Raw genomic sequence first — 22709 nt, 5'->3', positions numbered from 1 at the left:
GTGTGGTGGGCAGAGGAAAAGACCAAGCTTTGCTTTAATCTCACTTAGACCCTGTGTATTATTCCTTCAGAACTTGGCCTCATTCTGCCTGCTCTTGACCTCAAAGATTCACCTCCTAAGCTTTTATTTTAACTTGCTACATATATAACTTGAAATCTAAGCTCCTGAAAAAACCCCGTTGTGATAATTATGTCAGGCTCTGACAGCATTCAGAGATGGTGTTGACTGCATTTTCTAGATACTGAAAGAATTTTCATTTCTCTGTAAGTGGCTAAAAACTCTGGGTTAACTGTGTTACTAGACCAGTTAGCACTTTAGTTATATGCAACCTAAATCCATTCAAGAAGGCTGAGAAGTAGAAAAATTTATAGGAAATGGTGGAAAACAGGTTAATAGAAGTTTAGGACACAGTCCTAACATGACGACACCAAGGATGTTACAGTTTCTGCTAACTTGCAGGCAGAACCACTCATGCTTAAAATTTTGCATGCTCAGAGATATACGGAAATCAAGAGAACTGCAAAACCTGATTACTAGATTTGCAGCCACAGATTGTTCTGTTATGTGGTGACTGTTACGACTCTACCTGCAAAACTGCAGATGCCAATAATAATGCTTGCATCATGACAGATACCCCTGTAAGACCAGAAATCTGGCGATGAAGTCAAAGGATTAGGATTCTTTTGAGTGGCACAGGTTGCCATTTCAGAAGCTGGATTTTTACAAGTGGATTTGAAAGTACGGCCCTATATGCATAATGCTCACTATCTCATTGTGAAGCAATGGGAAGCAGTGCAGAAGTCTGGGGTTAAAGTGTGCTGCTGAAGACTTCCGAGACAGCAGAACCTGACTGGTCATCTGGACCCATTATCGGTTGCATAGCATTGTGCACATCCCTATGTTCTACAGACTGTGTGCTTATCGCCCAGGACTTGCCCTCTTCACCCAGAAATGTTGTTTTATAAGGCTCCACATGTATCCTATGGACATTCTGCCTTGATTCCTCATATTTGCCTTTCCCATCTTCTGGAAGGCTGGATGCATGAGGTAAGAAAGTGCTCCGAGACCCATCGATGGGAATCTTTAACTGCTCACTGGAGGTAGGTTCTTGAGACAAATCTGAAGATCTCATGAGATGCTGAGTATACACGCCTTCAGACAGAGAGCCAGACTGTGTCTCGCTGTGCACACGCAGCCAACGATGGTGCCGGCTGAAGTAGTTGTAATGTTGATGTTTCCCTAGCTTTTTTTTCCCTAAAAAGCTCAATGGCTGCTTGGAGCTGGAGGACTTGTCTATGCTTTTCGATGTAAGCCCTGACATTGTTAGGTTGCTCATATACTCTGTGCAACATTCAGCGTTAGTATCAAAGGCACTACACTCTGCCAGGCCTTCTTTCAGCGTTAGGCAAGGCTTCATGTCATGGACTTGGAGAACATCAGGTGCACTGCCACCCAGGCCACTGCCTGCCTGCTGGGATATGTCATGTGAGGAGGAGTAAATCAGGTCTAATTCTCTGGGGCTTAATGCATCACTGGAGTCATAATCACTGTCAGTTGGAAGGAATACTTCAGAGCAGCCTTCTTCATCTGAGCAGGGCTGGGAATCTGCAAAGAGAACTGATTAACGCTAAGAAGACAAGCACAGGAGAGAAATTGCCTAACTGTCATTTATGTATTTTTTTCCCTAATTTAGAATCAAATCTACAATTCTGAAAATGTATGTGTGTTTCCTCTGCGGAATTGTCCATGGGCCTAGGTGACAGCAAAGACAGTAGTCAGGGAGGATTTACAGATGTGTTAGAGAGGTGGTGGTAGAATTAGGAAAACCAAAAAGGATTAATTTATTATATTAAGTACAGGGAAGAACTGGAATTTTTATTGGGACTAAGTTCTGAAAAGATCTGTTTTCTTTTACTGTGTTTTCACCAAATTTCATAGAGATGGAGCTTTGGGAGAGAGAGAGAAACTCTAATCCATGTTCTGTTTTTATTGAAGATGTCAGCTGAGTTACTCCAGATTTACACCTCTGTACAACTGTATGGGTGCGTAAGAGGCTTGACGCAAGACATGGAGGTAGATGAACAAAAGCTACCCTTTTGCCCATCAGTTGCATTACGTACGTTCAAATCCAAAGCAGACACAATTCAAATGTGAATTTGTTGACCAAAACTCACTCTGGCACTGAAATCACTGTTGCCTTTTGGCTACAGAAGGATCAATAACATTACAAATAGCGGCATATGTGGTAGAACGGATTGATGCTCCACTGCCCTGGATAGTTTATATTAGATCCAAGGAAAAAACAGATTTTATACAGTGCTGACTATTCACTTTGACCTAGTGTAAATTACTATATAGCACAGCAATAATGAATCAAGCCCACACAGGACAAGATAATGCTCTAGGTTACATGGTGCCAGAGCTGAGGATTATTCTGCATTCATGGTCTGTAATACAGGGAAAAAATTAGCTCAGGGAGAGATGTTGAGAAAGAACATCACTGTGTAATGGAGTGAATCAAAGCACCATCGTTTTTGGGTTTCTTTTCTTTTAACCTAATCCAATCAGAGTAGATTTATTCATTTTTCTTAAATGTATAAAACCACCAATTTGAAAAAACAAATTATTATTACCAAAATGGTCATGGCAGTTGTTTAACGCAGCATCTGTTGCTTTTGTTTCTACTGTTTCATTTACTCGTTGCTTAAAGACAGCTCAGCACAATGTGGTTTACATTTTTCTCCAAAGTCCTTATTCTGCTAGTAAATTAGGTGTTACTGTTTAATTTGTTTCATCTTGATTTGCTGTGATCCATTTCTTTCATCAGTTTAATTTTCCAGCTGTTCAGAGAAGCAATAATGGTCAATGAGGTGGGTAGTTATTTGTGTAATTCTGTGTTTTAACGTGCTTGTCTAAAACACTGAGAACACTGAGGTATGTGAAAAGGACTGTTAAATCAAACTGGACTATTGGCACTAAAATTTGCTCTATCAACACAAAGCAAGAGGAGCATAAGAACAGGAACTCTCAAAGTGTGGAAAGAAAATGGCTGTAATATCAGAGAAACAGAAGGTAACAAATGGAGGCTGTGGAAAAGTCTGACTTAGATTCCAGACAACTTATTAGAAAGTAGGGTGAAGAATAGATAGATACATGAGTGATGAGAAAGGGTCAATAGCTTTTGCTTAGTAACTCATGTCTCACCAGTCTAATAAAACTCTGAACACGTGCACAATTAGTACACAAGCATCCTTAGATTTCTGAAGAGCTTTTGACAAGGTTCTTTAACACAGGTTCTGAAGCAATGAAGCTGTAGTAGAGATAAAGAGAAAGATCCCTCCATATATTAATAACAGATTGTTGGTGTAGACAACAAATGAAGTAGTCAGCTTTCAGTATGGATGGATTTTACTAATTCTGGACATTGTGGAGAAGTCAGCGATAGCACTTGTCCCTTCCAAACTGTTCATTAAATGATCTGGAACAGTGAGGTGACAAAGTTGGCTGATGATGAGCAATTATTCTGAGTAGTTGAAAACAAAAAATGATTGTAAAGATTGTAGAAGGATCTCAGGATATTCAGCGGCAAATGATTGGTAAAACGATTGTTAGAATACCTTGGCAGGTATGGGAAAATATTTACTCCTTTTATAAAAAGACATACAAGAACTGTTATAATTAAAAGTGAATTCAAAGATTTTGCTTGATGAACAAAGAAAAAGTCTCTTACCACTCACAGCTTTTCTCCTCTGGATTCTAGCTTCAGGTGAAGGGGGAGGTGAAGGAAGACAGTCTAGATGTGAAGAGGTTGAACTGATTTTCTTTTGCGAGTGTTCTTCTGAAAGATCCACAAGCTTCTTTATGGGTAGGCCAGCTGCTGGCTGCTTGTATCTTGCATACTGCAGCGCTTCTGTGATCCACCTCATTTCCCTCCAGATCTCATCAATTTGCTGTAGAAAAAAAAATGGTGAAGAAGTACAGTTAAGTCTGTGTATTAATTTTACCTAAGTGTGTACTTTCTTCAAGTGCCCAAGTAGGTGCATAGTCACTGCCAACAGAGAGAAGCAGGATCCTCTGACAGGACACTTCACATTTAGGTGGTCGGAACTGCCTTTGGTTAGGTGCTTGTTCTCCACCACAGCAAAGGCTGCTTGGGGCCACTAGACTCTCAAATTAGGTACCTCAATTAAGAACCTGTAGTTAGGAGGCGTGAATCCAGGTCTAAACTCTGACATGGAAAGAAAATGAAAACTGTCTTTTGGTGGAGTAAAAAATTTGATCAATTTTCTAGCACACTTGAAAGCTGGTTTTATTCTGTACTGGAATGAAAGTAAGACTTCTTGAGCATCCTTGCAAACGCAGGATTATGTTCAAAAGCAGAGTGCTCAGGTCAAAACTAGTTTTTAACAGAAGAAGAATATACATACATGTGGAAGGGTATAAATACATGGAGGGTTGAAGCACAGCTATGAGCCAAACTGCAGGTGTTCTCCCTTACCATAATTTTGGTCTGCATGCCTTTTAATAGTATAAATCTACACTACGACAATTCTAACACACGCCTGTTGATGACAATAAGAGACAAGTGCTTAAATCAATAGCAGAATATAGCTTTAAGTACCTATGCAAAGAGGAAAGATGCTGTTTAATGTGGATCTTGAGAGTCTTGATAATGGAACGCTTTTAACATCCTCACGCAATTCAAGATCTTTGATGACTGAGCAAATGTTGCTGCAACCAGCAAATGAGAGTAGCTGTGAGTATAATATTCTTCTGCTGCAGTACCCTTTCTGGAACTTCCCTTGCACTTCTCTTCCTACAGAACATTCTGCATTTGAAGAAGTGAGCCTTCATATTAACATTGCAGTGTTTAAGGGAAACTGCTTTGCAGTTACACAAGCTACATTCTGCAAGAATGCAGAATGAGAGCCCTGGCTCAGTAAATGGATAGGCAAAAGTGAGTGGTATTTTATGCAGTGAGTGTTATCAAAGTAACATGGATCAGTGAAAAGGAGTCTGCAGACTGATATATTCTAAGACAAGTTCTCCAGCACGTACTCTTAGCTGGAGATACTTCTTCACAAAATGTGCATTCAAAGTGTGAAATTTATTGCCAAAGGATACTGCAGATGCCAGATTGGCTAGAGTAGTTCTTGATGAGCCGTGTTGGGGACAGGATAGCTGGATAGATGGATCTTTGTTTTGACCTAGTATGGCCATTTTTATGTAAAGGTGAAATCCCAACTCCAATGATGTCAGTGCAAGCCTTGCCACTGAGTTAATTTGAGCTAAGAATATACACTGATAAGAATAGCAAATGGTTCAGAGATTAATTCATAATCCTACATCATTTCAAGACTTCAGTGTAGCTCCATGAAGAGAATGCCAGTTCGCAAACGTCTCACCTGTTTGATTCTGGAGATTTTATATTTCCTTTCTGTGATCCTCCCTCAACCCCAAACAAAAATCATACTGCATGCAGTTTAATAAAATGCAAATCCTGTTGGTTTTCTCCCTGATGCCATTCTGCAGTGTCTCCTGGGATAATGGACGAGTCATTTTAATGGACGAATCATTTTAATGAACTGTGGTTCTTTTACAATTTAGGAACATTTGAAGCATTACGCTGTATAAATTACAGTTTAACTTCAGTTTTAGTTTCAGTGTCTGTCGATTTCTTTTCTTGCTGTGTAACATTCTGGTAAAGATTCCAAGTACCTTATCTGCTGGTTTGTTTTCTTTTTTTTTAATTTTTACTTTTCAGTTGCCCTCTGACTCCTTTTCAGAACTGCATTTATATAGACTCCCTTGCTCTTTACAATGTTTGGTTTGTGTAGTGACTTCAACACTGTCTTAGATCTAGGATCACACAAATGCTTTTGCGGTTTTGTGGTCACCACTGAAGATTGCGGTATGTGGTGGGCTGAGATATTTTTGCCAATAGGTGGAATACAGCTGGTTTTCATTTGAGAGGAAACCTAACAAGGCTAATACACTGTCACAATAATTCAGCACAAAACACTGAAGTTTAAAATGTTCTCCCGTATTTTCCCAGCATATATATGTGACTCAAACACTTTGGAGAAGAGGAACACGGAACTGTCTATACAGTGCGTGCATATTAATATGCATATACTTATTTTTGATGTGAAGGATAAAAGTTTTCCAAATTCTCATGCATGCTGGGAAAAAGCTAGATTTTCTGAGTGTGAGAATGGGAAGATGAGAAGGAAGGAGATGACTGAGCAGTGAAAGTACAATGGAACATTCCTCTCTGCCCCTCTGCAGGTTGCCAAAAGCTCCAAAGTGGACAAGGCAAAGGGGATCTGAATTCAGAGCAAAGAGGAACAAAAATATTATCATCTTGTTCATAATTATGGAGGGCCAAACATATTATCAATGGGATAAATGGTTGTCTTGGCCCCTATTCCAACAGACGGTTGCTTGAATATTAAGAATATAAGCTGTAGACTTATCTGCACCTCACTTGTAGAAGGACAGATGAACTATGTCCATAGATGCACTCTGCAAAGGTCATGTGTTTTATCTATAAATAACCGATTGCCAAAATAGTTTGCAAAAGGACAGGCCTTGCTACGCTGCACAATGGGGTGTGGTTCAAAGATCCCTGAGTTGAGTAGGTAAAGTCCTGATCTGGGAACAGTACAGGAAAATCAGTGTGAGAGACAAAGAATAAGCAAGACAGACAACTATGATAACATTGTGACCCTTCTGCACTGGGGGACTGAAGCAGTATCACTGCATGGTGCTGGACAGACTTACAGATGCTTTTGGGGCTAGCTTGCGATCTTAAACGCAGAGCTGCTTTCTTCACTGTGATATTGTTGATGAAGATTGTCTCCACAACCTAGTCTGAATTTTCATTTTAATTTTTTTAATTGGTGATCTGTCATGGTGAAAGATATCCTCAATTCACAAAGACAGAGAAAAACTATTACACAAATGAACGCCCAAGCATGGTACTAGCTTACCTCACCTTAGATGGGAGCAAGTTTTACAAGCAGACTGACACATTTCTTTATAACAGTCTAGTATAACTGTCATTTGATTTTACCCATAAAAATCCTTGTATAAAAGCAACAACTAAGGAAATCATGTTCTGGGTTTGAATTTCATAAAACCAGAATCGCACTTTTGATACAAGTGCTCTTTTTATGACGTCTGTGAATAATTCTCCATTTAGATTTCAAATTACAGCCCTATGCAATTTTTAAGAAAGCCACCTTAAAATCTCCTTGGAATAGTCAGAAACAGACTATTACCTGTATGTAGTCTATAACTTGCTGGTGTCTTTGTTTGGCTGCAGCGACTTCACTGTCTGAAATTGCTTCCCTTAGGGATTGCTGGGTTTTCAGAGAGTCCAGCTCTATGACAGCAGAAAGGCGGCAATACAGGCTTATAAATTTTTCCTTGTAACAGCAAAAATGAGCTGTGAAAAGACCAAATGCAAAGGAAACACTGTTATATTCTGGTTATGAAATATGAAATCCTTAGCTTTCAGAACACAAATGTTACTAAATATAATTACCAACTCTCTGGATGTGTTACTTTAAGCTAGAAATAAATAATACCGGCTCTAATTCTCCTCTCATTTACACTGGATTTACTCTGTAACTTCACTGATTTCAAAAGAGTCGTTTCTAATTTATATCTAAGTGAAGGGATAATCAGGTCCTTAGTATGCAACTCCAGAGGCTATTTTGCCCTTGATAGCTTTAATCAGAAAGGCTGTTTCTGAGGCTTTTATAGCTCATGATTTCTTTTATCAAGAAAGTGGTGACATGACTGGAAAATGGAACTCATCTTTATTTTTTAATTGAGTGTTTCAGAAAGAATGTATCATTTTGAAGAATGATAACTTTCTCTTGGGCTAGGCTGGCTTAAATCAGTAACTTAAATGTGAATGACTCAGCAGTAAAAGCATTTCAGTGATATCACAGTTTGGGTGAAACAAAACTCTTAGGTGTTATCGCACATCACCCTCTGAACTCTCACGCAGAAGGGTAACACAGAAAGTTCAGAAATGACCTTTTGCTTTGTGTAATTTGACTTCGGAGTAGCACAGAGGTATCTGAGCTACCTCTAAAAGAGGTAACTAGATAACAGAGACAGAAATGCTGCAGTGCTACAGAGCTTCACAAACGTTAATTTACCGGACCTCTTAAAGCTACATTCTTCCAGAACCTGCAATTGCTTGGGCAAAACTTACCACCTATCTCTGCAAACTGCAGTGCAGACATACTGACACTTGCTCAGGGAGAACAAGTTTTCAGAAAGACTTCCCCATTCATTGGTGCTTCAATAAATGCAAGAATACAGCGTGATCTTGTTATAGCAGCGAATGCCTGTTGGCTTACTACTGCTACTTTTCTGGATTGTAGCATGATATTTTTCAGGGTGTTTCAAGTGTAAATTGCATATATTCTTCTTATCATAAATATTAAAACAGAAATAAAAACAGTGTCACATATCTACCTACCCCTTGCAAACAACATGATAAGAATAACTGAGAATTACTCAAACTAAGAAATCCAATCACAGAAACACCATTAGCATAACAATAAAGGCCTAATCTGAACATAGAAATCCCACAAAAAAAGAGTGAAAGAAAGAATTCTACCTTCTGGTTTCCCAATGATGCCTAGATATTGCAGGGATCTAGTCTGAATAGTGTGTGGTCTTACAGTATATATGCCATATGTGGTGGACTCTTGAGTGAATTACAGCCGCGGTTTCAGCTTCAGTGCTGAAGTTTCTAGCCTTTGTGGTTTTAAGTCAGACCCTTTAATGTTACTTTAACAAATGTTACTTCAACATAGTCTTTTGTGGTTATGCAATTATATAGTTGGTAGCCACCAGCTAATGGGGAATGGAAGCTTCTAATATTTGAGATGTGAATCACAGTCACTTTATAGAACATCAGGGATACATATATAATAAGTCATATAGAAATGTCATCTGCCTTTGGCCAGATGATTGCTTACTTAAAAAAAAATACTCAAAAGTAAAATTCAGCTTTCCATACTGTTCTCTCCACCATGAAACGCTTTCCCACTGCAGCAACATTGCTAAACAGAGAGGTCGGCACCCAGAATGCATTTTGAGAGATTACTCTGTTGCATGTTTATCTGCACCACATCATCCCATTCAGTGCCTATTGCTTTGTCAGCCCGATGCAAACTGTGTCCCAGAAGCGAGAATGACTCCTGCCCCCGGCCTGTGTACCACATAATGAGAGTTAAATCGTCTGCAAAACGTCTAGTGCAGAGATTAATTTCAGCAGAGATGAGTATGCTTCATGCATTAATTAGCACAGTGAATGCAGCAGTCACCTCTCATACAGAGCAATGATATGCTCAATACACAGAGTCTAACCGTAGACTTCAGTGTTGTGTGTCAAGAAGATAATAAGCCCGGCTTTAGGGCACTGCAGCCACGGGCATATGACCCAAAGCACTGAACTAACTCTTCTAGTTCAATTACATTAGTTTTCTTTTGAAGGGGTAGCTTTTCCTTGGCAGACAACACCAGCTCATGTATTGTCTGTCTGCACCACTCATGATTTTATGGCAGCTCAGCTGTCATCTGTCCTCCCACAATCAGCATAAAAAACTAAAGTTGTCACAGGCACCACTCTGTTGCTCTGGCTGATGTGGCATAAACACAGTCGTATATTCCTGCCTGATCCAAATGAAATTTGTGTTGCTGGATGATGGTAGGTCACAGATCTATTGTGACTGCAGACATGTAGTCCTAGTAAGACCCTCCATTAACATCTAATCATCGTTCTCCTACATTAGTGACTCTAACAGCACTTAGCAATGGTGTATATATATAGGAAATAGGATGGCGCTGTAACGGTGTCACTTAAACACCTGAGAGAGATATCACTGAGGACACAGTTGCCACTAGAGACCTGTTCTGTAGTCGCTGCTTGTGTACTGACTCCATCAGTTTTGGCTCATATCTTTCTCTCTTCTCCAAGGCAGAGAAAAGAAAGGGATCCAGTTTTACAGGCCAGAAGGAAACAGAGGAGACTAATGTGTAAGGCTCAGCAGTCCCCATACTTAACAATATTCTTTCTAAAAAGAACTATTAAGTCTTTATGAGCCGCTTTTATGTGGAACTTTTCTCTGTGGACCAAAGAAGAAGAAATGAGAAATAGAGGACCTTGAAGCTAAAGCATCTTATGCCTTCTGTGAAACAGCTGGAAAACTCTGGTTTGCAGAATTCTTACCCAGTCAGCAATGCAGTGGAACAAGAGGGCTGAATCTGCTACAGCACAGGATGTGCTCCCTAAAGAAATAGATTCAAGTCCAGTGCTTTGGCATTTTCACAGTAACAGGCTTTTCCTGCACCACAGCAATAGTACTGAGTCTCCTGCATTTTTCCAGAAATCACAAGCAAAAAGATGACCCTCACGTGGGAAACTCCACCCAGACCTTTCACAAAGTTGTGAGGGAGTCAGACCTTGAGCAGGACTATCTGCAATCAGGAACTGCAAAAATTCTCCTTTACAAAACTGGAGATTATTCTTGTGACAATTTAGAGTTATGGTTTTTTGCATCTTCTTTCACACTCCAACCTTGCTATGTTATGTGTAACTTTTTGGTTCTGTTTTTTAAAGACCATCATCTTCCAAATAAGCTTATAGACACATACTGGATAACTGTGGGCTTTGCTTTATGCTTTGCATTTCAATAACGATTGCTACAGTATATGCTTTAACTGCTCTGCTCCCTCTATAACTTGTACACAGTTATAGGTAGTGTTGTTGCCAAAGCCATCATGTGATTTATTGACTCTCCACTGGGACAAGGGGGAAAACAGATACAACTTTGTGATTTTATTATAAGGAGACTGGGTTAATATTTCTAGGTGAAGCAAGCTACTATACCGAGTTCAAACATCTGAAGAGGGAGGTTAAGAAATCCTGAGTGTGGGGTGTAAGGATTATTCTGTCCTGGGGCAGTGCAGACGTCGTCTGAGGCGGGGAGCAGGAGAAGAAAGGAGACATTGTGACCCAGTTCCAACACCTCCTGTGTATACAGACGGAAGTGCTTAGCCTGTAGAGGGACACGCGCAGGGGAAGAAATAGGAGAGAATTACAACATGGCACTTATATAAACAACACCCCAAATGATATAAAACATTAAAGAAAATTTGCACAACATCAAGCTCGGAATTTTTATAAAACATAAATATTTGGGGGGGGGGGCTAAATGTGGGTTCATGTCACTACATAAAATAAAGATTTAAAGCTGCAATGTTCCACATTAAAACAACACACAGAGGCACAACCCCCCTGAAAACAACATTTATGTTTCTTATTAGGCAGAAAATGATCACATGCCATGTGCTTTTCAAGATTATGATTGCATAATTATGTGAAAACATGAAAATGGATTCAATTAAAAACCTTTAAGATTCAATTTAGGGTTGGTTAAGAGAAATATGCAGCTCTCCCTCAACACAGCACTGAAAAGGTTTAACAAGTGCTGCAGCAAGAGAAAATGGCACACAGAGGAGTTGGCCTGAGGCTGCTGTAGAGCTGCTGTGTGCTGCACTGCATTTTACCCTGGGTATGCACCAGTGTCACTGTCCATGATTCTGTTTACCACAAAAATAATAAAAATACATAAATAAATCTGTTGAATTAAAAATTCAATTAATTAACATAGAAGTTTGGTCCTGAGTCATCAAAACATTTACAACCGTGTTTAACTGCAAGGTCATGTTTATATCTATCTATTGTGCACAATAGATGAGCTTAAATGCTTGGCTGAACTGCAGCCTAAGGAACATATTGCACAGTGATTTAAATATTTTAGTCCCTAGCTGAAAAAAAAAAAAAAATGCACAAAAGCTATAACCTTCAAGAAAATACACTAGCAGAGAGACCTGTACAGAGCCCTATTGAATTAGAGTGACTGACCACAAGGCAGCACACCATCTGTCTTAATTTTGGATTTACTTGAGTCTTACTTGGCTCTTCCCACGCTAGAAGGTGCAGCACTGATGGATTCCTTTTTAAAAGCAAAGCCTAAACCTTTCAAAATCAAGAACTGTAGAACCAGATTAATTTATTTTAAGGTCACATCTTTCTAGTTGCACAAACAGACCTTGAAGTGAATATAAAGATGATTTACTTCTACTTTAAGCCCTCTTTACACTTGTAGACCAAAATAAAATGGAATTCATGTAAACAAGAAACAAACTCCTTAGCTTATTTTTTCATGGATCTTTCACATCATAGATTATCCTCCCTGACTTCTTTATTTATTCACATATGCATTTCTTGTACCTAAATGTAAAGCCAGAAGCCAGATACCTCTCCTCACCCACAGCAATCTGGAGGTCTGGAACTATGTGTTTTAGAAGTGCTACGTTTATCTGTGTGTAAAAGAATAGCAAAACACTGTGTCTTCAGCAGGCCTTTCATACACCTTCAACTATTACCTCCAAAAGAACAGTCAATTGCCCAGTTTGCCTGGAAAAATACCTATTTTTCTTTGCCAGCTGGGTAAAGGTGCTGGCAACTGCTGGTTTCATGCAAAAGTGCTTATTTGCACCTGCCTGGAGTTGCACATATATACTAACAGACACAAAAATAGAAGCTAATTGAAAATTTGTCTCTTAATCCTTGTACGTTTAAATATCCAGGAAAATAAGTGGTTTATTGAAGATGTTCCCCCCCCCACCTTAGAATAATTGAATACAAAACTTCTCTTCTTCTTTTCTTGCAACCCTAACAGTTAATCCCTACTTGCAAGTTACACAGTTTGTAGCTTTTAGTTGTATTCTTAAAAATCAGTTTTTAAGAAGGTGATAAATACCACAAAGGCAAATACCTGATGCAGAGGTAGATTGATCTGTTTAAGGAGAGCTTTCACTGCCATCTGGAGCTCATACAAGAACAATTGAGTAGGGCAGTCTGAAGTATGATCCATACTTTCCACAGATTCTGAGCCAGAAAGTGTTTGGATCCATTCCCACTCATCTCTGTATGTTGAGTCAAGTTAAAATTAGAAATATAACAAAAGTTCAGTACACAAGCAGGAATTCAGTGTATGTGCATTTGGGATCTGTTGATAGTTTAATGCTCATATAGTAAAACATTCTAAACTTGTGCAATCCTGATTGTTTGTGGTTAAAAATCTAACTCTGAAAAGTTTAATTTTTCTAGCACATGTACATCAGGCTGAACATTCCTTGCAAACCTCTGAAAGTCCAACTGCCTTTGAAATACTTCACTAAGGCTTCTCACTCCAGGTCGTCTTTTTCATTTCATTCCCTATCTACCACACTATTTTAAAAAGTGTGCATTGAAAATGACAACAGTGCCAATTAGCAGGAAGTTTAATTTCTGTAACAGACTCTTTTGTACTCAGTGGAGCCAAAGAACTTCCTAGTTTGCTCGACATATATCCGTTCTAGACCTAATAAACATAGGAATCATCTTTCTGAATCAAATCCTTAATTCACCCTGCCCAGTATCCAGTCTTGAAAAGCAGCCAGCACCAAACATTAAAGAAAAAAAAAGTACAGGAAACCCCACTACAAGATGAGTAATAGATGTGGTACAATTTGCTCCTAAATAAAGATCTGATCTTAAAATTCAAGAGTCAGAGATCATTATAAACCCTGAAGCATTAGGCTTCCTATTCCTTCCAGAATTTTTGTCAGTATTAACTACTGCATTCCGGACATCTGTGTTATCCATGTAAATATCCAGTTCCTCTTTCCTCATGCAAAATTATCAGCTGTTTGCTGAAATGATGTGGGATCAAAAAGCTCCAGGAAAAAGCCAATAAAATGTGTTGCCCACGAGGCAAGGACTAGGAAGTGCAAATAAGTGCACTTGCCCAATAGATAAGGGAAGCAGTGGACAAAGGGGAAAATGGCTTTCCCAAAGCACAGCAGTTCAATGGCTGACAGCATTTGTCTGAATATGTGTTTTTAATGGCTGTGTTTGCTGTGGATTAGAGTGAGAAACCAGATATTACACAAGAGAGTACACAGAAAAATCACCAACACCCCATGGCCAGTGAAAATCAGTAGAAAGGGTGACATTGAATTCACTGGAGACTGAATCACGGCTCCAGATAATGATCTTCCTAACAGATATATGGAAGATCGTTACCTCTGTGCAGAATTTGAGCGACCACAGACTACTGTCCTTAGAAACTAATGGGCTTATATGTATGTGTTCTGGATAGGCCTTCAGATTGCTGGAAACACACAGGTGCACCAGTTTAGTTCAGTGCTGATCTCTGTGATGGTACACACCCGAGCCAAACTTTGCTGGCAGCTACAATTTTGCAATGGCAAAATTGCCTTAGTATTTAAATTTGATCAGTCATTTCAAACTTAAAACAAATGTTCTCTCTCTACATATGTGTGTGCAAATATGCATCTATTCACTTACTTGGAGACATTGCTGTTGTCTCGGATTTTAACATGACACAGGATGTTAGGCAACTTCTGCAACACAAGCACTTTGATTTGATCCACAGAACTGCAGAGTTTAAGGTAACCCAGATACAAGCCGGGAGGGAGGCGTTGCAGACTTCGTTTGTGATAGGAAAGTATGTCCTGTTTTAAAAGAAACAGTCCTACATAAAAATCCAATTTTTTTTCCACATAAGCGGAAGAGTTTGGGATCAAAAAGCAACAAATGTTTTTACAGTCGTCTTTTTGTTTCAACGGTGTTCCCAGTTTGCAAAGCATTTAGGCACATGCTTAAGCATATAAATAATCTCTGGTAGTTTGGATGCACTTGGACAACTTTTTACTTCAGGCCGTACACAAGTTCTCTAAGCTCTCCATGCCATGCAGGAATTGGCTCTAAAAACCTGAGGTTTCAATCTTCTACAACTGTAGTATTTAAACTAGCTTAAATAACACCCACCTCTGCACTCCTGTCTGATCATTTCAGCAGTGAGCTGGGTCAGGGAACTGATTCAGCTGAAAAAAAACTCGGGAAAAGGAGCAGTCATTTTTCAGCCAGAGCAGTTCCCTGGTTCATGTTTGGTGTGTAGCTACACAGATGGAGCAGAGCAGCACTGGGAAAAAGCTATCACCTGGGCTGCATAAGCCAGTCCTGTCACCAAAGAAATGCATGTAGAGTCACAGCCGACATCTCAAAAACCTGTTCTGTATCACCTGCCATCAACAGGATGATCTCCATGAGCATGGGGTTTGGTGGTTTGCAAAGTTTAATTAATGGCTGTATTTTCTGAGCAAATACCTTTATCAACAAATAGAGCTTAGAAGGAATTAATAATGATGGTGTATTTGCTGAAGCCAGGAGACATTTTTAAGGCTATGTATAGCAGTCCCCCAAAACTACCCTAAAAACGATGTCTACTGCCATCCTGAGAAATGTGTGCTTCTGCAGTCAGTGAGGATTAAGACACCTGGCCTTATGCCTTTACTCTTGGAACCATCAAATTATCTGCCAGTGCTATGCTTGGCTCTGACCAATGCAATTAGACCCTCATTTTCACAAGCACTTCACGAACAAAATACCCATTCGATGATTAAACAAGTAATAGAAGAAAGGGTGGGCATTAGATAGGAATGTGTAAACCATTAGGGGAACATTTTTTCCACTAGGATCTCTCTGGAAATCTGATGAGGCCTGTATTTTGGGTTTCCTAATATAAAACTTTTGCCCAGATTGACATTTTTCTGCACCTTTAACACATTTTAATACATTAAATCTAACATAGATCAGGTAAGTTTTATTGTCTTTTGGAAATTTTTTAATGTTTCTAAAACCTGGTAATGTATATTTTGATTGCCTGTCAGTTTCCGATACGAAAAGCACAGTCTCTGCCCAAGAAAGTGCCTCTAATTCAAAAACTAACCACAGCAGTCATCGTCTAGTTGAGGTTACTAAGGAAGGGAGTAAGACAATGATTTGTCTTGTAGTATTTTGGGTAACTATGCAGCTGAGTTTTAGAGAGATTGTCTACTGACATTTTGTGAGAAATAGGTTGCTGTTACCTACGCAAAACATATATTAATCTTTACATGAACTATCTACGTTTAACATGAGTTTACAGATACTCTGATTCTTGAAGGGCTGAAAACCCATGGCTCTCGATGTTAACTGAACTGACTATGCAAAGCAACTTCTAAGATCAATCCTTACCTTGGTATTTTTCTAATTGTGAAGTTCAGGGGCACGTTACGCAGAAATTAAAGGGGGCTTATGGTCAGTAAAGAATTATTTAGCAACTATACCAGGCTCCAAGAATTCTGAACCCCACAGAACAAGTTTATTAAGTAGGACAGTAAAGCTTTAAACCTAGATTTAGTGTTCAAGGTTGGATGGAAAAATCTTATGGAGTGTAGAAATTGTAAGTGTCTGTATAGGTGCTTAAGAACATCCCAGAGAATTTTAAAGGTTTTTATGTCCCTTCCTACAGAATTCTATAGCATGGTTTCCCAAAACTGATAGAAACTGTACTATTCTCTGCTAGGACTTTGAAGTAATTTCTTTAGAATCTGATGGATATTTTACATATTAAGGATCTGATCCCAGACCCACTGGAAGTAATATAAGTCTTTGCTTTCAATGGGAGCCTTGCCATTAATTTTATTGGGCACTGGATTAAGGCCCAAAATTCTACAAGACTCTTCCAAAAATCATGGCTCTGGCACAGGCTTTACAAAAGCAAATAACATACAGTAAGAGAAGCAAAGCACTACCTGGATTGTTATAAGCAAGATGTCTAATGCTGTTGGCTCCTCTGGAGTTGAAAGGGATTTCCTCTGGCTTTGTAGTTTGGATACCTGCATCCATTTGCCATTAAAAAATGAATAAAGATTTTCCACTTCTCTTATAGTAACTATCAGCATATTGCCATGTCGATCCTTGATTGGCTCGTAAAAAACTCTGCCTAAGTTGTGAGTTCCCAGCAAATTCTAGAAAACAAGCAAATTACAAAATGAAAGTTATTTATCACATATCAGGAGAGTGGTATTTTTTGAAACTTAACTTTGTGCTCATTGGCACCAATCCTTCTGACTTCAATAAACACTAGACACACAATGTTTCTCAAACCCTTGCCCTACAGACATATCATTCAGTGGCAAAAGGAAAAGTTTTTCCCTAGATTGTGTTTGTGGATTGAATTGGTGGATCCTCCAATGTATTTGGTCCAGCAGTGTTTAGTCCAACATTTAATGGAGAACATCAGAAAGACTATTACGACCCAATGCCTTTGTAAAAGGAAACACTGCAAAGTAATTCACTCATTTGAACAGAACTTCTTATTTTTGCCCAGTCATGTGAAGATGAAGGATGCAATTTTCAAAAGCACTCAGTGTTGGTCCAGGGGTGATTCCTCTGGTATCAATGAAGCCCTTCTGGTTTCAACTTACTGAAGAGCTAGGTGCTTATCTTAACCTCCCTGTAACCAAATCTCAGAGATGATACAAAATTCTTCTTCTACTCCCAATTCATTCATATTGGACACTTCAAACATTTTCTGTTAGGGTCATTAGCTGTAATTTCCATTTTCTGTTCTCTGTTTTAAAATTATTCAGATTATTTTCAGCAACAAAAGCAAGAGGCCCTCATATGTGTGTTGAATGTAAATAATTCTGGAGCTAAACTGTGGGGTGTGTTTGTGAAGGAACACAGAGGAATTTGAAGAGATGCGGACCCTTTTACTTCAGATACCAAGAATGTGCTAGACAAAACCGGCAGAAGCTAACAAACTACCAGGGCAAAGCTCTCCAGGAAAATATGTGAGGATTAAAGAAAAGTAATTTTAAAAGACTCCACATAAAATACATATTTTGGTGAAAATCCCTCTCCTCACACAGTAAGGCATCTGCTTATAGGTGCAAACACACTCAATCCAGTGACCAGCCACTGAAGAGATTCCCAGATGTCTTAAAGAAAAATGCCTAACATTTAAAATATGCTCGTTATTTTGCAACTTTTCAAGAGATCTACAGTAAGCTGGATAGGGATGGGGGTAGTTTAAAATGAAAACTTGAATTCACAATGTAGCACACTGTACGTTTAGGGATGTGCTGTACATTAACTTAATGAAATTATAAACGGATAGATTATCCTGAATTTTTATCTGTACTTAGCAGGCAATATTTCCTTATAAACTGTATTATTAAATTGTTTATGAACTCTAGGTAGTCATCACAGTGACTGCCCTTTATGTGGCATAACTTAGCTATTTTAGCTTTATGTGTCCCTCTCCTGGGCATACTGTTGACGTCTATATAGCACCTCCCCTCTTCTTTTTTTAACTCTTCTGCCTTTCAAGGTTAGCCTCCATCACTGATTAACATGGGGTGTTTTGAGTACACATTTTGTATTAATCTGTGTGTCGACAGGTGGGACAAATCATTGCAGGTAGATGTTAGCCACCTAGTTGTCATAATAATCACTGCGATATGTGAATGTGCCTAGATGAAAACAGTTCTTTACTGTCACTGTCTGTCTATTCTGAATGGCATTCCAGCACAGAGAATGGGGGTACCTACTAATATGAATATGCAACTAATTCACATACCAAAAAAAGTTTAGGCACCCCATCACTTGTGCTTTGTTTGCTTTAGTTGTCTAGTGGTAACGACAGGCAAAATTACAGTCCCTGTTGCCTCTGAATCTACTGATCTAGTCCCTTAGCTGCTGTGTTGTCACTGATCTTTTCCATTTTGTCCTAAATTCCTGTGGAGTCAGTCTATTAACTTCCTCAATAAAATGTATTCAACCATATAAACTTTATTGAGATCCTTCCATTGGTGGATCCCATTAGGCCACACACCGTTAGAGGCTGGCAGATCGGTGACAATCCCTGTGTTCATCAGGGGACCAAGCTAACAGAACAAATGTTAAGGACAGTAAATTTGCCAGAAATTCCACAGAGCAATATACCACATGGACACATTTGCTATATCTCTGTGCATCAAGCTCTGCTCTTAACATCTCTGCTGGCAAATAATAACACAATGTACTAGGAATCTTGGTTAGCTTGAAGTGCAGTCCTTGCATACTAGCAATGCTCTGTTAAAGGCAATCTGCACAGAGGGAATGAAACTGAGCTGACCAAAGGAATACAAGCTACCTAAGCTGAGATAACCACGCCAGAGGGAACATTCAGCAGATATAGTTCAGACTTTCTCTAGTGACAGCTTAAAGGACTGACAAGCAGCTGCTGCTTAACACAGGTGGTCCTCCAATAAAGGTACAGCAGACTGGCATTCCATATATTTCGGGACACTTTGGGGAAATCAGTCAAGACAGGTGGTTGCCCAGGAAGGCTACTCTCCTGTACAGTGTGCTTTGCCAAAAGATGTAAAACAAACCCCACATGGATATTCTTAATAATGGCCACAAAGTATCTGGCTCTCATAGCTGCTATAAAACCTAGCTTATTGCATTGACTGGCAATAACAAGAGGGATGGCTGTGTGGCTAATACATGAGCCAAGCAATATGAAGATCTTCATTAATTCCATGACTGTACCATAGATTTTTTGGGGAGGCTTTGGTGACCTCATTCAAACAAAAGATAGGAGAAAGTGAGGCCTGGATATACTTTTTCTGTAAGAGTCATGCACACATCTTTTTGAAAATGTATTTTCCCAAAAGGAAACATTTTATGAAAGTGTCTGCCTTCCAGCTAGAGATTTCATGTTATCATGAAATGCATTCTTCAAAAGCTTTACAATAAATGTCAAAATGTTCTGCTGGAGAAAGAGTAATTAATATTTGCATAACAAATAGTGGACCGAAACAGAGAAGGATAAAGTGGCCTGTTCAGTACCACTCAGGTTGTATCTGTAGCACAGGTTGGAACAGAACCATCCTGAGAGTCACTGCTCTGCCTTAGCAACATGATATGAATAGTGCGTGTAGTGCGGCTGTCCTTACCACTGTGCTGAGGGGTCAACACAAGATCTGTGCACCACTTGACCTCTCTTAGTCTCTGTTTTTAAGGGTCTAAATAGGTCTCTGACTGGTTCTCTGCACAAAGGCACATTTAATGTTAAAAATTTTGGCAGCTCAATTAAGAACTTAATGAAAGTTTGATTTTTATTTCCCCACTGACAATCCACAACAGCATAGCCATCCTGTTTGTCAAACAGTGTAGTTCTGCCCTAGAAGCTATACTTGCGCAGTTTGTAAGCCCTGGGTGAATCAAGAGTACTATTCTGGCAACTTCAGCAGTCTACTTGTCCTTGCTGTGGGGGACAGAGGCTACCTACTGCTGCAGGTTCCCATATGTTACAAGGGAGTGCTAAATCTCACCCAGAGTTTAAATGCTTCATTAATATATTAATAATAAATAATGAATAGGCCTTCTAAGAGGCTTTTGAGCAGCAAATATTAGGATTATAACTCTTGAATTCCCAATGTGCAAACCCACAGGCTTATCTGTGGTCATTATTTACTGGTTCGTATCTGTTTGTTTCTTTGCCTGCCACTATTGTTTCTTTCCTCTTTTTCCTACTCTTTACTTTTAATGTAACTCCTTCCTTCCAGCTGGCAAGAGAGGCTCAGTAACTCATTTCGTTGTAGATGATAACGCTGCTCCAAAGAGCAGGCCAGTGGGGAGTGGTGAACCATAGGACAGCTGGCAGTGCTATCCCTTAGAGATCAGAAAGTCACTAAGTTAATAGCTAGAAATATGCAATACAACCAACCTGTAGCTGTGCTGCTGCTGAAAGCATCTTTTGCCTGGCTTGAAGTGCTGTTGATGAGGACACGGATATAGACATATTCTGCCTTAGCCATCTGATATCATCCCACATGCAAGACAACTGCAAAAATACATCCAGTTCAATCAGTTTTTGTTCTCAGCATTGACAAAAACAGAAATGAAACTAAAAGCATTTTGGACTTGGAAAAATCAGTCAACATTGCTCATTTTGAGTTTCTGTGGATGGCAATGAGTTGCCTAGATAAACACGGAACAGATATTGAATCAGACACAGAAGTTGTTCTGTAAACATCATACACCTATTTCAATTGCTTTTTAGACTGTTGTGTAAAATTGATTTACTGTTCTCTGGGGTATAAAAACTAGCGTGAAGTTATCTTGAATGATGGCATAACCATAATACCAACTTTAAAACTTCTACTTATTTCTTTAGGCTCTTCCTCTAAGTCTTCATGAAACCTTTATGTACCCAAGTAGCAATCATTTATGTAGGATCATACATTTTAAGAGAGCTAACTGTGCCACTGTCAGTGACCCAGTCAGAATTTAACCCATATAAATGGTTTGTGAAAATTGCATTTTAACATGAGTGAAAGGTAAAGCGCTTCATCATTTAGCTTTTTAATTATGTCATTTCATATACTCAGAATAATGAGCTAAGGCCTATGCACTGCTAGCAACAAATTTGTACAAGCAATATATGAAATTAGGCTCCCGTTACCTTTGTGAACCACAGGAAATCCTGCATAACTGAACTACTGTGAGAGTCATCAATTTCCACAATTGGGATTTGATCTTCATTGGTTACTAATAAATTGTCTTTGTAAAAAAATATAACGGATAAGTAGAGTCCCCTGAAGAAAGAAGGAAACATTGTCAAACACCTTTCGTGTCTATTCACATCCATGCCAAACTTCAGTCAAAGAATCATAGCTACTAAGTTCTGAGGAGACAAATTCAATCATCTGGTCTTAACTTCTGTGTTATATAGCTCATGCAACTTCAGCCAGTGAATTCTGAAAAATATTTGGGAGGCTTATCACTTTAGATGATGTGAGACTACAGGAATCTAAGAAATTATGAATCTGTGCAAGCCACTGACATCAGTTTTAGTAAGAATTTTGCAAGAGTAAACAGTACAGAATAGAGGCTTTATGCCCTTTAGAAATCAGAAATTTTACCAAAATTTTTTATTATTAATGGGCTTAGTTCTGCCCTCATTTGCTTCAAAGAAAACCTGAAGTAACTCTATTGAAATCAGGCGGGTTATTATGGATTTACATTAGTGTAATTGAGTGTAATTTGGCCAGCATATCTGCAAAACTGTTTATAGAGATCATTCCTTTCAATATTTACCCTTGCAATTAGTTACATACGTTAAGTAGTTGCCTTAGGGAATTTAAAGACTCTGGAGAGCTCTTCTGAAAGAATCAAACTCTTATCAAAATACAAAGAAGAAAAAGCAAACTGAACACTCCTGGCAATGAAAGAAGAAATAATCCAGCATAAGCAACTTCCATTTGCTAAAACAAATTATCAAGGCGGAGGGTTGTTTGGGTCACACTGGGTTGCAAACCTAGCTAAAGATGTTAGAGAATTCTGGATGTGTTGCTTGTTGCCAGTGGACTATTTGAACGTGTTATCTGAGCCCTGCATTTTATATTATGAATGAAATAAATACCATAGTTTCATTATTGAGCAGCAACAAAGGCAGAACTTCCAGAATACCTCAGTAACTGCATTTTGTGTTTGCACAGAATATTTCACTCTGTTACAATTCAAATCCATTTCCAACAGTAACAATGAGAAGATTCTATTGATTTCAGTAGGAACTGGAGCATTATTTTCCTATCAGCTGCACCAGTCTTACATGTATGTGATTTTATCAGGTTCGTTCTGATTGATTGCTGTTTCATTGGTAGTGGAATCGTCACATATATTTCTAAGGTGCTTTTCACTATTACATAAGAGCAACAACTGCTGG

The 22709-nt window shown here is 38.9% G+C and overlaps 1 protein-coding gene across 1 annotated transcript in view; it reads right to left on the bottom strand.

The window, feature by feature from the left end:
• Nucleotides 1-808: 808 nt before the first annotated feature.
• Nucleotides 809-22709, bottom strand: part of ANKFN1 (ankyrin repeat and fibronectin type III domain containing 1) — a 65382-nt gene continuing 43481 nt past the window's right edge. Inside the window, exons 10-18 of the mRNA XM_075720023.1 lie at nucleotides 21447-21579; nucleotides 20709-20825; nucleotides 16741-16956; nucleotides 14450-14616; nucleotides 12873-13023; nucleotides 10919-11087; nucleotides 7284-7450; nucleotides 3731-3950; nucleotides 809-1605 (exon numbers count right to left, since the gene is read on the bottom strand). Coding sequence (XP_075576138.1) covers nucleotides 809-1605; nucleotides 3731-3950; nucleotides 7284-7450; nucleotides 10919-11087; nucleotides 12873-13023; nucleotides 14450-14616; nucleotides 16741-16956; nucleotides 20709-20825; nucleotides 21447-21579 — 2137 coding nt within the window. The remainder of the gene's footprint in view (nucleotides 1606-3730; nucleotides 3951-7283; nucleotides 7451-10918; nucleotides 11088-12872; nucleotides 13024-14449; nucleotides 14617-16740; nucleotides 16957-20708; nucleotides 20826-21446; nucleotides 21580-22709) is intronic.

Source organism: Pelecanus crispus, chromosome 12, assembly GCF_030463565.1.
Source record: "Pelecanus crispus isolate bPelCri1 chromosome 12, bPelCri1.pri, whole genome shotgun sequence".
Taxonomy (NCBI): Eukaryota; Metazoa; Chordata; class Aves; order Pelecaniformes; family Pelecanidae; genus Pelecanus; species Pelecanus crispus.
The sequence above is the reverse complement of the archived record's forward strand: the minus strand, read 5'-3'. Positions and strand labels throughout refer to the sequence as shown.